The sequence below is a fragment of the Odontesthes bonariensis genome, chromosome 23, assembly GCF_027942865.1.
Source record: "Odontesthes bonariensis isolate fOdoBon6 chromosome 23, fOdoBon6.hap1, whole genome shotgun sequence".
Taxonomy (NCBI): domain Eukaryota; kingdom Metazoa; phylum Chordata; class Actinopteri; order Atheriniformes; family Atherinopsidae; genus Odontesthes; species Odontesthes bonariensis.
The window spans coordinates 1,134,916-1,152,617 of record NC_134528.1 but is presented as its reverse complement, the minus strand read 5'-3'; the positions used below and the strand labels follow the sequence as shown (position 1 = coordinate 1,152,617).

At 42.2% G+C, this 17,702-nt stretch overlaps 1 protein-coding gene across 2 annotated transcripts in view; it reads left to right on the top strand.

Annotated features, from left to right (window-relative positions):
• Positions 1-2,511: 2,511 nt before the first annotated feature.
• Positions 2,512-17,702, top strand: part of LOC142374140 (microfibril-associated glycoprotein 4-like) — a 38,388-nt gene continuing 23,197 nt past the window's right edge. The window contains exons 1-6 of one of the 2 annotated variants that reach the window (XM_075457675.1): positions 2,512-2,606; positions 2,695-2,789; positions 3,088-3,246; positions 5,068-5,106; positions 6,420-6,516; positions 8,214-8,384. In XM_075457675.1, coding sequence (XP_075313790.1) covers positions 2,784-2,789; positions 3,088-3,246; positions 5,068-5,106; positions 6,420-6,516; positions 8,214-8,384 — 472 coding nt within the window. In that variant the 5' untranslated portion in view covers positions 2,512-2,606; positions 2,695-2,783. Of the gene's footprint in view, positions 2,607-2,691; positions 2,790-3,087; positions 3,247-5,067; positions 5,107-6,419; positions 6,517-8,213; positions 8,385-17,702 lie in introns of both variants that reach the window. The other variant, XM_075457674.1, reaches the window with a different exon arrangement.

Genomic DNA, 17,702 nt, shown 5'->3' with positions numbered 1-17,702 from the left:
ACCGAACCAGGAGGAGCCAGGGGATCCGAACCAGGGGAACCGGGGGGAACCAAACCAGGAGGAACCAGGGGATCCGAACCAGGGGAACCAGGGGATCCGAACCAGGGGGAACTGAACCTGGGGATCCGAACTAGGGGGATCCGAACTAGGGGATCCTAACCAGGGGATCCTAACCAGGGGATCCTAACCAGGGGAACCGAACCAGGGGGAACCGAACCAGGGGATCCGAACCATGGGGCACCAGGGGATCCTAACCAGGGGAACCGAACCAGGGGGAACCGAACCAGGGGATCCGAACCATGGGGCACCAGGGGATCCTAACCAGGGGAACCGAACCGGGGTATCCGAACCAGGGGATCCCAACCGGGGGATCCGAACCGGGGGGATCCCAACCGGGGGATCCGAACCGGGGGGATCCGAACCAGGGGATCCGAACGGGGGGGAACCGAACCAGAAGGAGCAAGGGGATCCGAACCAGGGGAACCGGGGGATCCGAACCACGGGAACCAGGGGAGCCGAACCAGGGGGAACTGAACCTGGGGATCCGAACCAGGGGGATCCGAACCAGGGGATCCTAACCAGGGGATCCTAACCAGGGGAACCGAACCAGGGGGAACTGAACCAGGGGATCCAAATCATGGGGCACCAGGGGATCCGAACCAGGGGATCCTAACCAGGGGATCCTAACCAGGGGAACCGAACCAGGGGGAACTGAACCAGGGGATCCAAATCATGGGGCACCAGGGGATCCGAACCAGGGGATCCTAACCAGGGGATCCTAACCAGGGGATCCGAACCATGGGGCACCAGGGGATCCTAACCAGGGGAACCGAACCAGGGGGAACTGAACCAGGGGATCCGAACCAGGGGGATCCGAACTAGGTGATCCGAACCAGGGGATCCAAACCAGGGGATCCGAACCAGGGGGAACTGAACCAAGAGATCCGAACCAGGGGATCCGAACCAGGGGGAACTGAACCAGGGGATCCGAACCAGGGGATCCAAACCAGGGGGAACTGAACCAGGGGATCCGAACCAGGGGGATCCGAACCAGGGGGATCCGAACCAGGGGAACCGAACCAGGGGATCCGAACCAGGGGGAACTGAACCAGGGGATCCGAACCAGGGGGATCCGAACCAGGGGATCTGAACCGGGGGATCCGAACTATGAGGAACTGAACCAGGGTATCCGAACCAGGGGGATCCGAACCAGGGGATCCTAACCAGGGGGAACTGAACCAGGGAATCCAAACCAGGGGAACTGAACCAGTGGATCCTAACCAGGGGGAACCGAACCAGGGGGAACCGAACCAGGGGGATCCGAACCAGGGGGATCCGAACCAGGGGGAACCAGGGGATCCAAACCAGGGGATCCGAACCAGGGGACCCGAACCAGGAGATCCGAACCAGGGTAACCGAACCAGGGGGAACCGAACCAGGGGATCCGAACCAGGGGATCTGAACCAGAACCAATTAAACTAAACACTGAGAGGTGAACCAGGAAACATTTCATTTAATAATCTCTTGGTTTCACAGGCTTCCAGTCAGTCACAGAATAGATTTTAAAAGCTTTCTGATGGTTTACAGTCCGTGATCTGTTCAGAGAATATAAAGCCAGCAGAGCTCTTAGATCCAAGGACTCAGGTCAGCTGGTCCAGTCCAGAGTCCAGACTAAACATGGAGAAGCAGCATTTAGCTGTTATGCTGCAAACAAGTGGAACAAACTGCCAGTGGAGATTAAACTTTCACCACATGGAGACATTTTTAAATCCAGGTTAAAAACATTTCTGTTCTCATGTGTCTATGCATGAAATATCTTTAAACTTATCTGGACTGTTGCCTGTTTTTAAATTCATTTAAATAATTTTATTTGTTTCTCTTTATATTCTTTTATGTATTTTTAATGCTTCTTCCACTCCCTGCTGCAATGCTTTTATTTTATATGAAGCAATTTGAACTGTTTGTACATGAAATGTGCTATATAAATAAATTTGATTTGATTTGATTTGATTTGATTTGATTTCTGCAGATGTTGTTTTTACAGATGATGCTCAGGTTGGACAGACGACACACCTCGCTTCTCAAACACTCACAGATAAACCGTCTCACGGGAAAGCACCTGCAGTCCACGTGCCTTACTCTGAACATCAGTTTACTTCCTTCAGTCATGGCATTCTAACTCAAAGGTGGGACTTTGGTTTACTTTAGCTCCTAAAGTAAACTTTAGCTTACCACAAAGTCCTGCAGAAACCGGACTTTCTGGTAAACCTTAGTTTACTCGGTGGTAACTTACCACCAAGTAAACTTTAGTTTGCACTGGTGCAGAAACAGGACTTTGTGGTAAACCTTAGTTTACTCAGTGGAAACTTACCACCAAGTAAACTTTAGTTTGCACTGGTGCAGAAACAGGACTTTGTGGTTGTGACATTTCACTGAATAATCTCTTCGTTTCCGTAGATGTTGTTTGTACAGATGATGCACCTCGCTTCTGATTGGTCGGACGCGGTGCCACCTGGCCACCATCTGCAGGTATAAGCAGTGAAGTCTGAGAGCTGACAGGCATTCGTGTGGAGAGTTCAGTGCCAGCCGCAGGTGAATTCACACAGGTGAGCCCCGAGCGGGATGACTTTCCACAGAGTGGCAGTCTGTCTCTGAGCCCTGATCATTGCTTTATGTTGTGGATTCATTCAGCAGAGATCATTCAGCAGAGATCATTCAGCAGAGACTATTCAGCAGAGATCCAGACTGACATCCGCCTCCGTCACTTCCACACAGCTGAGACGATGAAGGTGAGTTTGGACCTTACTGAGCGTTTGTAAAGCCTCGGGAAAATATTTCAGAAGCTTCCAGGACATCCCATATCAGCAGCATCATCAGACCTCACAATCTCCTGGCCCTATTTTCTCTCCCTTCGTAGCACTGCCTGATGCCGACAGCCGCGCCTGTTACGCTGTTTGCTGCTCGGTCTGCACTTCGGTCTGCACAGCAGGCAGTGATACGAAGGGAGAGAAAATAGGGCCAAGCGGTTGTGAGGTCTGACTTTAAGAATGGCAGACAGTAAGAATCTCCTCATGTCCTCTGTTCCAGCTCCCATCGGTCCTCCTCCTCCTCCTCCTGGCTCCGCCCATGATCAGCTGTGAAACCGTCTTCCAGCCGGTCGACTGCAGCGACATCCACCGCCAGGACAAGAACACACCCAGCGGAGTGTACACCATCTACCCCATCGGATCCAAGTCTGCTTTCGAGGTACCCCTCATCCTGTCTGTGAAGCCCAGGCAGGGGCTGGGCCGAGGGGCCCGTCTAAGGGCCACAACAGCCCAAACCTCCCTTCTGCTTTCAGTCTGTGAGTTCATACTCCTGTAGGGGCGGTAGGGGCTCTTTGGGGCTTTTTGGGCTCTTTAGGGCTCTTTGGGGCTCTTTGGGGTCCTTTAGGGGCCCTTAGAGACTTGTTGAGGCTCTTTGGGGCTCTTTGGGGCTCATTGGGGTCCTTTAGGGGCCCTTAGAGACTCTTTGAGGCTCTTTGGGGCTCTTTGGGGCTCTTTAGGGTCTCTTTGGGGCTCTTTGGGGTCCTTTAGGGTCCTTTGGGGTCCGTTGGGTCCGTTGGGGTTCTTTGGGGTCCTTTGGGGTCCTTTGGGGTCCTTTGGGGTTCTTTAGGGCAGGGGTCCCCAACCACCGGGTCGCGGACCGGTACCGGTCCGCGAGACATTCCAAACCGGGCCGTGAGATTGGGGGAAAAAAAAAATAATAAAAAATTATTATTAGTTTTTTATTTTTTTAAAAAGACATGGAAATCGGGAATACTTTAATTTCACTCGCTAGATTCTATACTTGGAAACTGCATAGATTGCATTATAGGAGGCCGATTGTGCACGTTTAGTTTTTTCAATGATGACTGTCTGTCTGTCATCATATCCTAATTTGTAAAAGCGTCTGCTAAATGTAATGTCTGTTGAACGTAAAACACAATCAAAAAAAAAAAGTAACAAATTGCAGAACCAAACCGGTCCTTGGTGCTGAAAAGATTGGGGACCCCTGCTTTAGGGCTCTTTGGGGTACTTTGGGGCTCTTTGGGGCCCTTTGAGACTCTTTGGGCTTTTTTGGGCTCTTTAGGGTCTCTTTGGGGCTCTTTGAGGCTCTTTGGGGTCCTTTGGGGTCTCTTTGGGGCTTTTTTGGGCTTTTTAGGGTCTCTTTGGGGCCCTTTGGGTTCTCTTTGGGGCCCTTTGGGTTCTCTTTGGGGCTCTTTGAGGCTCTTTGGGGTCCTTTGGGGTCTCTTTAGGTCTCTTTGGGGCCCTTTGGGTTCTCTTTGGGGCTCTTTGGGGTCCTTTAGGGTGTCTTTGGGGCCCTTTGGGGTCTCTTTGGGTCTCTTTGGGGTCCTTTGGGGTCTCTTTGGGTCTCTTTGGGGTCCTTTAGGGTCTCTTTGGGGCCCTTTGGGGTCTCTTTGGGTCTCTTTGGGGTCCTTTGGGGTCTCTTTGGGGCTCTTTGGGGTCCTTTAGGGTCTCTTTGGGGTCTCTTTGGGGCCCTTTGGGGTCTCTTTGGAGTTCTTTGGGGTCCTTTAGGGTCCGTTGGGTCCTTTGTCTCATAAAAACGTGTAAAATCTCCATGAAGTCTGGATCACATGAACTGATGTGTTTCTGTGTATGTGTGTGTGTGTGTGTGTGTGTGTGTGTGTGTGTGTGTGTGTGTGTGTCTGTGTATGTGTGTGTGCGTGTCTGTGTGTGTGTGTGTGTGTGTGTGTGTGTGTGTGTGTGTGTGTGTGCGTGCGTGTCTGTGTGTGTGTGTGTGTGTGTGTGTGTCTGTGTGCGTGTCTGTGTGTGTGTGTCTGTGTGCGTGTCTGTGTGTGTGTCTGTGTGTGTGTGTGTGTGTGTGTGTGTGTGTGTGGGTGTTTGTGTGTGCGTGCGTGTGTGTGTGTGTGTGTGTGTGTCTGTGTGTGTGTGTGTGTCTGTGTGTGTGTGTGTATGTGTGTGTGTGTGTGTGTGTGTGTGTGTGTCTGTGTGTGTGTGTGTGTCTGTGTGTGTGTGTGTGTCTGTGTGTGTGTGTGTGTGTGTGTGTGTGTGTGTGTGAGTGCAGGTGTACTGCGACATGGACTCTCTGGGAGGAGGCTGGACGGTGAGTTCTCCACCTGAAGTCACGGCCGGCTAACGGAGAACCTCAGTTCTCTGAGTGTTCTCTGAGGTTCTGCCCAGTGTTGTATAAAGTACTGAAATCTCACATTCAAGTAAAAGTACAGGTACCCCTCCAAAATATGACTTTGGTAAAAGTCCAAGTCACTGACTGAAATATTACTTGAGTTAAAGTCTTAAAGTATCCGAAACGTCTTGTTCTGTAGTATGAGAATTACTGTAAAACCAGATGTGCTTAAGTAATGTAATGAAAAGTAGAAGTAAAAAGTAAACAAGGCAAATGCAGTTTGAATGACATTTTTTATATTTTGGTAAACTTTGAAGGTCAAATACACTTAAAATCTGCACACAACCAAGTGCAGGCAACATTTAGACATAAAATACAAACTTTGTGAACCTTTAAGTTTTTCTTCTTCATGTAAGGTCAGTGCTGAAAATGAGGCGTACATTACACCATTAAGAAAAAAATGAAACAAAAGAGGCTGCTGCTGTTATTGCCATCATTAGAAACAAAATTTAAAGAAAAACTGCAGCTCATCTGGCATCTGAAGAGGGAGTCCAGTTTGAAACGCCTTTTGTAAACCTTTCTAAAAAATAAATAAAATAACTCAGTACAGAAAATGCGGCCAACATCAAGAAAAAAAGCTGTTACGGTTACTGTACTTCACAAGCTGTAGGAGGTGCACACACAACCGCTCATTATACAAAAGAAACAAAGAACTGGGAGGGAACTGCAGCTCATCTGGCATCTGAAGAGGAAAACTACCGTAAAACCTAAAAAAGGGGAGTTTCTGTAAGACAGAATTTCCACGTCTTTGGGCAGGCAGAACATGCATGGGGTCACAACACCGCTGCCTTTTTTCTCTCTCTCTTTTTTTTGTAACGAGTAACTAAACCGAACAATGAAAATGTATCGGAGTAAAAGCATGCAATTAGGTTCGGAAATATAGTGAAGTAAAAGTGAAAGATGTCAAAAAAATTTAAACTCGAGGAAAGTACAAAGTATTCCAACATATACTTAAGTACAGTAGTGAAGTATTTTTACTTCGTTACTATACAACACTGGTTCTGCCATGACCCATTTATGTTCTACACTATTATCAGAAATGCTGCACAGGACAGAAAATGCTGAGTTTGTAAACGATACTTCTAACTGATGGTAGAAACTTCTTGGGGTTCCCACAGTTAATGGGACTGACAGCAGGTCGGGCTCTGCCCCGAACGACCAGTCGCCACCGTAGACCCAGCAGAGCTGCAGGCTCCTCACAGTCCACTCATTAAACCATTCTTTGCTTCCAGGTGTTCCAGAGGAGGATGGACGGCTCGGTGAACTTCTACAGGCCCTGGGATCAGTACAGCACGGGCTTTGGGAACGCTGCCGGGGAGTACTGGCTCGGTGAGACGGGACTTTGCTGGCTGTCCGTGTTCTTTGACTGTAGCGTAACATGTGTGGCGTTAGCTCCCCCTACAGGTCAGGGGAGGAATGACAAACCTCCACAGGTTTTAATGCCTTTTAAGGTGATAATGTCCAGCTGGAGCGGGTCTGAGTAAAGTGAGGATATAAAGTTAAGGTACCCTTGTTGGTCCTTATTATGTAGGTTTAAATCCTTATTCTTCTAATTATCTATGTCCTCATGAGTCGGTAATAAATCAGGTTGGGATATTTTTCAGTTGAGTGTAAACATATTTTGAAGTGACTTCTCTGTTCTGTGGCTTGAAATCTAATTGTTGATATCTTCAGCAGCTCTGTAGAACATTCAGAAAGTGGTGTCCCTGTAATACACCCCCAGAACCGGTCTGACAAGCGTACTAATAACACACAAAAACCGGTGTGTGTGTGTGTGTGTGTGTGTGTGTGTGTGTGTGTGTCTGTGTGTGTCTGTGTGTCTGTGTGTGTGTGTGTGTGTGTATGTGTCTCTGTGTGTGTGTGTGTGGGTGTGTATGTGTCTCTGTGTGTGTGTGTGTGTGTGTGTGTCTGTGTGTGTGTGTGTGTTTCTCTGTGTGTGTGTGTGTGTGTTTCTCTGTGTGTGTGTGTGTTTCTTTGTGTGTGTGTGTGTTTGTTTCTGTGTGCGTGTGTGTGTGTCTGTGTGTGTGTGTTTCTCTGTGTGTGTGTGTGTTTCTGTGTGTTTCTGTGTGTTTCTGTGTGTGTGTGTGTGTGTGTGTCTGTGTTTCTGTGTGTGTGTGTGTGTGTCTGTGTGTGTGTGTGTGTGTGTGTGTGTGTGTGTGTGTGTGTGTGTGTGTGTCTGTGTGTGTGTTTGTTTGTTTCTGTGTGTCTGTGTCTGTGTTTGTTTGTTTCTGTGTGTGTTTCTGTGTGTGTGTGTCTGTGTGTGTGTTTGTTTGTTTCTGTGTGTGTTTCTGTGTGTCTGTGTCTGTGTTTGTTTGTTTCTGTGTGTGTTTCTGTGTGTCTGTGTCTGTGTTTGTTTGTTTCTGTGTGTGTGTTTCTGTGTGTTTCTGTGTGTTTCTGTGTGTGCGTGTGTTTCTCTGTGTGTGTTTCTGTGTGTGTGTTTCTGTGTGTTTCTGTGTGTTTCTGTGTGTTTCTGTGTGTGTGTGTGTGTGTCTGTGTTTCTGTGTGTGTGTGTGTGTGTGTGTGTCTGTGTGTGTGTGTGTGTGTGTGTGTGTCTGTGTGTGTGTGTGTGTGTGTCTGTGTGTGTGTGTGTGTGTCTGTGTTTCTGTGTGTGTGTGTGTGTCTGTGTGTCTGTGTGTGTGTGTGTGTGTCTGTGTTTCTGTGTGTGTGTGTGTGTCTGTGTGTCTGTGTGTGTGTGTGTGTGTGTGTGTGTGTGTCTGTGTGTGTGTTTGTTTGTTTCTGTGTGTGTTTCTGTGTGTCTGTGTCTGTGTTTGTTTGTTTCTGTGTGTGTTTCTGTGTGTCTGTGTCTGTGTTTGTTTGTTTCTGTGTGTGTTTCTGTGTGTGTTTCTGTGTGTCTGTGTGTTTGTGTCTGTGTTTTTGTTTCTGTGTGTGTTTCTGTGTTTGTTTCTGTGTGTGTTTCTGTGTGTGTTTCTGTGTGTCTGTGTGTCTGTGTCTGTGTCTGTGTTTTTGTTTCTGTGTATGTTTCTGTGTGTGTGTGTGTGTGTGTGTGTGTGTGTGTGTGTGTGTAGGTCTTGAGGACATCCATCAGATGACTCGCAAGGGAAACTACGAGCTGCTGGTGGACATGGAGGACTTTGAAGGGAGAAAGGCGTTTGCTCGTTACTCCTCCTTTAAGGTGGATGCTGAGTGTGACGGTTACCGTCTGAATGTGGCTGGATTCTCCAATGAGGGAGGGGCTGGTGAGTTACCATGGTTACTCCTGCTGTGGAGTTTAATGTCAGCTGTCTTTGTCATGGTTTCAATCTGAAAGGAGCCGATCACTTTTTCCTTTTTACTTTGATTTCTATCAAATAAAAACAATAAGAATACTTTGGTATCAATTCACTTCACTTGTGTTTCTGCAGGAGAAACTGAAACATTCCCTTCTTATATTTGCTGTTTCTGCAGGAGAAACTGAAACATTCCCTTCTTATATTTGCTGTTTCTGCAGGAGAAACTGAAACATTCCCTTCTTATATTTGCTGTTTCTGCAGGAGAAACTGAAACATTCCCTTCTTATATTTGCTGTTTCTGCAGGAGAAACTGAAACATTCCCTTCTTATATTTCCTGTTTCTGCAGGAGAAACTGAAACATTCCCTTCTTATATTTGCTGTGTTTCTGCAGCAGAAACTGAAACATTCCCTTCTTATATTTGCTGTTTCTGCAGGAGAAACTGAAACATTCCCTTCTTATATTTGCTGTTTCTGCAGGAGAAACTGAAACATTCCCTTCTTATATTTGCTGTTTCTGCAGGAGAAACTGAAACATTCCCTTCTTATATTTGCTGTTTCTGCAGGAGAAACTGAAACATTCTCTTCTTATATTTGCTGTTTCTGCAGGAGAAACTGAAACATTGCCTTCTTATATTTGCTGTTTCTGCAGGAGAAACTGAAACATTCCCTTCTTATATTTGCTGTTTCTGCAGGAGAAACTGAAACATTCCCTTCTTATATTTGCTGTTTCTGCAGCAGAAACTGAAACATTCCCTTCTTATATTTGCTGTTTCTGCAGGAGAAACTGAAACATTCCCTTCTTATATTTGCTGTTTCTGCAGGAGAAACTGAAACATTCCCTTCTTATATTTGCTGTTTCTGCAGGAGAAACTGAAACATTCCCGTCTTATATTTGCTGTGTTTCTGCAGGAGAAACTGAAACATTCCCTTCTTATATTTGCTGTTTCTGCAGGAGAAACTGAAACATTCCCTTCTTATATTTGCTGTTTCTGCAGGAGAAACTGAAACATTCCCTTCTTATATTTGCTGTTTCTGCAGCAGAAACTGAAACATTCCCTTCTTATATTTGCTGTTTCTGCAGGAGAAACTGAAACATTCCCTTCTTATATTTGCTGTTTCTGCAGGAGAAACTGAAACATTCCCTTCTTATATTTGCTGTTTCTGCAGCAGAAACTGAAACATTCCCTTCTTATATTTGCTGTTTCTGCAGGAGAAACTGAAACATTCCCTTCTTATATTTGCTGTTTCTGCAGGAGAAACTGAAACATTCCCTTCTTATATTTGCTGTGTTTCTGCAGGAGAAACTGAAACATTCCCTTCTTATATTTGCTGTTTCTGCAGGAGAAACTGAAACATTCCCTTCTTATATTTGCTGTTTCTGCAGGAGAAACTGAAACATTCCCTTCTTATATTTGCTGTTTCTGCAGGAGAAACTGAAACATTCCCTTCTTATATTTGCTGTTTCTGCAGGAGAAACTGAAACATTCCCTTCTTATATTTGCTGTTTCTGCAGGAGAAACTGAAACATTGCCTTCTTATATTTGCTGTTTCTGCAGGAGAAACTGAAACATTCCCTTCTTATATTTGCTGTTTCTGCAGGAGAAACTGAAACATTCCCTTCTTATATTTCCTGTTTCTGCAGGAGAAACTGAAACATTCCCTTCTTATATTTGCTGTTTCTGCAGGAGAAACTGAAACATTCCCTTCTTATATTTGCTGTTTCTGCAGCAGAAACTGAAACATTCCCTTCTTATATTTGCTGTTTCTGCAGGAGAAACTGAAACATTCCCTTCTTATATTTCCTGTTTCTGCAGGAGAAACTGAAACATTCCCTTCTTATATTTGCTGTTTCTCCAGGAGAAACTGAAACATTCCCTTCTTATATTTGCTGTTTCTGCAGGAGAAACTGAAACATTCCCTTCTTATATTTGCTGTTTCTGCAGGAGAAACTGAAACGTTCCCTTCTTATATTTCCTGTTTCTGCAGGAGAAACTGAAACATTCCCTTCTTATATTTGCTGTGTTTCTGCAGGAGAAACTGAAACATTCTCTTCTTATATTTGCTGTTTCTGCAGGAGAAACTGAAACATTCCCTTCTTATATTTGCTGTTTCTGCAGGAGAAACTGAAACATTCCCTTCTTATATTTGCTGTGTTTCTGCAGGAGAAACTGAAACATTCCCTTCTTATATTTGCTGTTTCTGCAGCAGAAACTGAAACATTCCCTTCTTATATTTGCTGTTTCTGCAGGAGAAACTGAAACATTTCCTTCTTATATTTGCTGTTTCTGCAGGAGAAACTGAAACATTTCCTTCTTATATTTCCTGTTTCTGCAGGAGAAACTGAAACATTCCCTTCTTATATTTGCTGTTTCTGCAGGAGAAACTGAAACATTCCCTTCTTATATTTGCTGTTTCTGCAGGAGAAACTGAAACATTCCCTTCTTATATTTGCTGTTTCTGCAGGAGAAACTGAAACATTCCCTTCTTATATTTGCTGTTTCTGCAGCAGAAACTGAAACATTCCCTTCTTATATTTGTTGTTTCTGCAGGAGAAACTGAAACATTCCCTTCTTATATTTGCTGTTTCTGTAGGAGAAATTGAAACATTCCCTTCTTATATTTGCTGTTTCTGCAGGACAAACTGAAACATTCCCTTCTTATATTTCCTGTTTCTGCAGGAGAAACTGAAACATTCCCTTCTTATATTTGCTCTTTCTGTAGGAGAAACTGAAACATTCCCTTCTTATATTTGCTGTTTCTGTAGGAGAAACTGAAACATTCCCTTCTTATATTTGCTGTGTTTCTGCAGGAGAAACTGAAACATTCCCTTCTTATATTTCCTGTTTCTGCAGGAGAAACTGAAACATTCCCTTCTTATATTTGCTGTGTTTCTGCAGGAGAAACTGAAACATTCCCTTCTTATATTTCCTGTTTCTGCAGGAGAAGCTGAAACATTCCCTTCTTATATTTGCTGTTTCTGTAGGAGAAACTGAAACATTCCCTTCTTATATTTGCTGTTTCTGCAGGAGAAACTGAAACATTCCCTTCTTATATTTGCTGTTTCTGCAGGAGAAACTGAAACATTTCCTTCTTATATTTGCTGTTTCTGCAGGAGAAACTGAAACATTGCCTTCTTATATTTGCTGTTTCTGCAGGAGAAACTGAAACATTCCCTTCTTATATTTCCTGTTTCTGCAGGAGAAACTGAAACATTCCCTTCTTATATTTCCTGTTTCTGCAGGAGAAACTGAAACATTCCCTTCTTATATTTGCTGTTTCTGTAGGAGAAACTGAAACATTCCCTTCTTATATTTGCTGTTTCTGTAGGAGAAACTGAAACATTCTCTTCTTATATTTGCTGTTTCTGTAGCAGAAACTGAAACATTCCCTTCTTATATTTGCTGTTTCTGCAGGAGAAACTGAAACATTCCCTTCTTATATTTGCTGTTTCTGCAGGAGAAACTGAAACATTCCCTTCTTATATTTGCTGTTTCTGCAGGAGAAACTGAAACATTCCCTTCTTATATTTGCTGTTTCTGCAGGAGAAACTGAAACATTCCCTTCTTATATTTGCTGTGTTTCTGCAGGAGAAACTGAAACATTCCCTTCTTATATTTGCTGTTTCTGCAGCAGAAACTGAAACATTCCCTTCTTATATTTGCTGTTTCTGCAGGAGAAACTGAAACATTCCCTTCTTATATTTGCTGTTTCTGCAGGAGAAACTGAAACATTCCCTTCTTATATTTGCTGTTTCTGCAGCAGAAACTGAAACATTCCCTTCTTATATTTCCTGTTTCTGCAGGAGAAACTGAAACATTCCCTTCTTATATTTGCTGTTTCTGCAGGAGAAACTGAAACATTCCCTTCTTATATTTGCTGTTTCTGCAGGAGAAACTGAAACATTCCCTTCTTATATTTGCTGTTTCTGTAGGAGAAACTGAAACATTCCCTTCTTATATTTGCTGTTTCTGCAGCAGAAACTGAAACATTCCCTTCTTATATTTGCTGTTTCTGCAGGAGAAACTGAAACATTCCCTTCTTATATTTGCTGTTTCTGCAGGAGAAACTGAAACATTCCCTTCTTATATTTGTTGTTTCTGCAGGAGAAACTGAAACATTCCCTTCTTATATTTGCTGTTTCTGTAGGAGAAACTGAAACATTCCCTTCTTATATTTGCTGTTTCTGTAGCAGAAACTGAAACATTCCCTTCTTATATTTGCTGTTTCTGCAGGAGAAACTGAAACATTCCCTTCTTATATTTGCTGTTTCTGTAGCAGAAACTGAAACATTCCCTTCTTATATTTGCTGTTTCTGCAGGAGAAACTGAAACATTCCCTTCTTATATTTGCTGTTTCTGCAGGAGAAACTGAAACATTCCCTTCTTATATTTCCTGTTTCTGCAGGAGAAACTGAAACATTCTCTTCTTATATTTGCTGTTTCTGCAGGAGAAACTGAAACATTCCCTTCTTATATTTGCTGTTTCTGCAGGAGAAACTGAAACATTCCCTTCTTATATTTGCTGTTTCTGCAGGAGAAACTGAAACATTCCCTTCTTATATTTGCTGTTTCTGCAGGAGAAACTGAAACATTCCCTTCTTATATTTGCTGTTTCTGCAGGAGAAACTGAAACATTCCCTTCTTATATTTGTTGTTTCTGCAGGAGAAACTGAAACATTCCCTTCTTATATTTGCTGTTTCTGTAGGAGAAACTGAAACATTCCCTTCTTATATTTGCTGTTTCTGTAGCAGAAACTGAAACATTCCCTTCTTATATTTCCTGTTTCTGTAGGAGAAACTGAAACATTCCCTTCTTATATTTGCTGTTTCTGTAGCAGAAACTGAAACATTCCCTTCTTATATTTCCTGTTTCTGCAGGAGAAACTGAAACATTCCCTTCTTATATTTCCTGTTTCTGCAGGAGAAACTGAAACATTCCCTTCTTATTTTTTCTGTTTCTGCAGGAGAAACTGAAACATCCCCTTCTTATATTTGCTGTTTCTGCAGGAGAAACTGAAACATTCCCTTCTTATATTTCCTGTTTCTGCAGGAGAAACTGAAACATTCCCTTCTTATATTTCCTGTTTCTGCAGGAGAAACTGAAACATTCCCTTCTTATATTTGCTGTTTCTGTAGGAGAAACTGAAACATTCCCTTCTTATATTTGCTGTTTCTTTAGCAGAAACTGAAACATTCCCTTCTTATATTTGCTGTTTCTGTAGGAGAAACTGAAACATTCCCTTCTTATATTTGCTGTTTCTGTAGCAGAAACTGAAACATTCCCTTCTTATATTTCCTGTTTCTGTAGGAGAAACTGAAACATTCCCTTCTTATATTTCCTGTTTCTGTAGGAGAAACTGAAACATTCCCTTCTTATATTTGCTGTTTCTGTAGCAGAAACTGAAACATTCCCTTCTTATATTTGTTGTTTCTGCAGGAGAAACTGAAACATTCCCTTCTTATATTTGCTGTTTCTGCAGGAGAAACTGAAACATTCCCTTCTTATATTTGCTGTTTCTGCAGGAGAAACTGAAACATTCCCTTCTTATATTTGCTGTTTCTGCAGGAGAAACTGAAACATTCCCTTCTTATATTTGCTGTTTCTGCAGGAGAAACTGAAACATTCCCTTCTTATATTTGCTGTTTCTGCAAGAGAAACTGAAACATTCCCTTCTTATATTTGCTGTTTCTGCAGGAGAAACTGAAACATTCCCTTCTTATATTTGCTGTTTCTGCAGGAGAAACTGAAACATTCCCTTCTTATATTTGCTGTTTCTGCAGGAGAAACTGAAACATTCCCTTCTTATATTTGCTGTTTCTGCAGCAGAAACTGAAATATTCCCTTCTTATATTTGCTGTGTTTCTGCAGGAGAAACTGAAACATTCCCTTCTTATATTTGCTTTTTCTGCAGCAGAAACTGAAACATTCCCTTCTTATATTTGCTGTTTCTGCAGGAGAAACTGAAACATTCCCTTCTTATATTTGCTGTTTCTGCAGGAGAAACTGAAACATTCCCTTCTTATATTTGCTGTTTCTGCAAGAGAAACTGAAACATTCCCTTCTTATATTTGCTGTTTCTGCAGGAGAAACTGAAACATTCCCTTCTTATATTTGCTGTTTCTGCAGGAGAAACTGAAACATTCCCTTCTTATATTTGCTGTTTCTGCAGGAGAAACTGAAACATTCCCTTCTTATATTTGCTGTTTCTGCAGGAGAAACTGAAACATTCCCTTCTTATATTTGCTGTTTCTGCAGGAGAAACTGAAACATTCCCTTCTTATATTTGCTGTTTCTGCAGCAGAAACTGAAATATTCCCTTCTTATATTTGCTGTGTTTCTGCAGGAGAAACTGAAACATTCCCTTCTTATATTTGCTTTTTCTGCAGCAGAAACTGAAACATTCCCTTCTTATATTTGCTGTTTCTGCAGGAGAAACTGAAACATTCCCTTCTTATATTTGCTGTTTCTGCAGGAGAAACTGAAACATTCCCTTCTTATATTTGCTGTTTCTGCAGGAGAAACTGAAACATTTCCTTCTTATATTTCCTGTTTCTGCAGGAGAAACTGAAACATTCCCTTCTTATATTTGCTGTTTCTGCAGGAGAAACTGAAACATTCCCTTCTTATATTTGCTGTGTTTCTGCAGGAGAAACTGAAACATTCCCTTCTTATATTTCCTGTTTCTGCAGGAGAAACTGAAACATTCCCTTCTTATATTTGCTGTTTCTGCAGGAGAAACTGAAACATTCCCTTCTTATATTTGCTGTTTCTGCAGGAGAAACTGAAACATTCCCTTCTTATATTTGCTGTTTCTGTAGGAGAAACTGAAACATTCCCTTCTTATATTTGCTGTTTCTGCAGGACAAACTGAAACATTCCCTTCTTATATTTGCTGTTTCTGCAGGAGAAACTGAAACATTCCCTTCTTATATTTGCTGTTTCTGCAGGAGAAACTGAAACATTCCCTTCTTATATTTGCTGTTACTGTAGGAGAAAATGAAACATTCCCTTCTTATATTTGCTGTTTCTGCAGCAGAAACTGAAACATTCCCTTCTTATATTTGCTGTGTTTCTGCAGGAGAAACTGAAACATTCCCTTCTTATATTTGCTGTTTCTGCAGGAGAAACTGAAACATTCCCTTCTTATATTTGCTGTTTCTGTAGGAGAAACTGAATCATTCCCTTCTTATATTTGCTGTTTCTGCAGGAGAAACTGAAACATTCCCTTCTCATATTTGCTGTGTTTCTGCAGGAGAAACTGAAACATTCCCTTCTTATATTTGCTGTTTCTGCAGGAGAAACTGAAACATTCCCTTCTTATATTTGCTGTTTCTGCAGGAGAAACTGAAACATTCTCTTCTTATATTTCCTGTTTCTGTAGCAGAAACTGAAACATTCCCTTCTTATATTTCCTGTTTCTGCAGTAGAAACTGAAACATTCCCTTCTTATATTTGCTGTTTCTGCAGGAGAAACTGAAACATTCCCTTCTTATATTTCCTGTTTCTGCAGGAGAAACTGAAACATTCCCTTCTTATATTTGCTGTTTCTGTAGCAGAAACTGAAACATTCCCTTCTTATATTTGCTGTTTCTGCAGGAGAAACTGAAACATTCCCTTCTTATATTTGCTGTTTCTGCAGGAGAAACTGAAACATTCCCTTCTTATATTTGCTGTTTCTGCAGGAGAAACTGAAACATTCCCTTCTTATATTTGCTGTGTTTCTGCAGCAGAAACTGAAACATTCCCTTCTTATATTTGCTGTTTCTGTAGGAGAAACTGAAACATTCCCTTCTTATATTTGCTGTTTCTGTAGGAGAAACTGAAACATTCCCTTCTTATATTTGCTGTTTCTGCAGGAGAAACTGAAACATTCCCTTCTTATATTTCCTGTTTCTGCAGGAGAAACTGAAACATTCCCTTCTTATATTTGCTGTTTCTGCAGGAGAAACTGAAACATTCCCTTCTTATATTTGCTGTTTCTGCAGGAGAAACTGAAACATTCCCTTCTTATATTTGCTGTTTCTGCAGGAGAAACTGAAACATTCCCTTCTTATATTTGCTGTTTCTGCAGGAGAAACTGAAACATTCCCTTCTTATATTTGCTGTTTCTGCAGGAGAAACTGAAACATTCCCTTCTTATATTTGCTGTTTCTGTAGCAGAAACTGAAACATTCCCTTCTTATATTTGCTGTTTCTGCAGGAGAAACTGAAACATTCCCTTCTTATATTTGCTGTTTCTGCAGGAGAAAATGAAACATCCCCTTCTTATATTTGCTGTTTCTGCAGGAGAAACTGAAACATTCCCTTCTTATATTTCCTGTTTCTGCAGGAGAAACTGAAACATTGCCTTCTTATATTTGCTGTTTCTGCAGGAGAAACTGAAACATTCCCTTCTTATATTTGCTGTTTCTGCAGGAGAAACTGAAACATTCCCTTCTTATATTTCCTGTTTCTGCAGGAGAAACTGAAACATTCCCTTCTTATATTTGCTGTTTCTGCAGCAGAAACTGAAACATTCCCTTCTTATATTTGCTGTTTCTGTAGCAGAAACTGAAACATTCCCTTCTTATATTTGCTGTTTCTGCAGGAGAAACTGAAACATTCCCTTCTTATATTTGCTGTTTCTGCAGGAGAAACTGAAACATTCCCTTCTTATATTTGCTGTTTCTGTAGGAGAAACTGAAACATTCCCTTCTTATATTTGCTGTTTCTGTAGCAGAAACTGAAACATTCCCTTCTTATATTTCCTGTTTCTGTAGGAGAAACTGAAACATTCCCTTTTTATATTTCCTGTTTCTGTAGGAGAAACTGAAACATTCCCTTCTTATATTTGCTGTTTCTGTAGCAGAAACTGAAACATTCCCTTCTTATATTTCCTGTTTCTGCAGGAGAAACTGAAACATTCCCTTCTTATATTTCCTGTTTCTGCAGGAGAAACTGAAACATTCCCTTCTTATATTTGCTGTTTCTGCAGGAGAAACTGAAACATCCCCTTCTTATATTTGCTGTTTCTGCAGGAGAAACTGAAACATTCCCTTCTTATATTTGCTGTGTTTCTGCAGGAGAAACTGAAACATTCCCTTCTTATATTTGCTGTTTCTGCAGGAGAAACTGAAACATTCCCTTCTTATATTTGCTGTTTCTGCAGGAGAAACTGAAACATTCCCTTCTTATATTTGCTGTTTCTGCAGGAGAAACTGAAACATTCCCTTCTTATATTTGCTGTTTCTGCAGGAGAAACTGAAACATTCCCTTCTTATATTTGCTGTTTCTGTAGCAGAAAC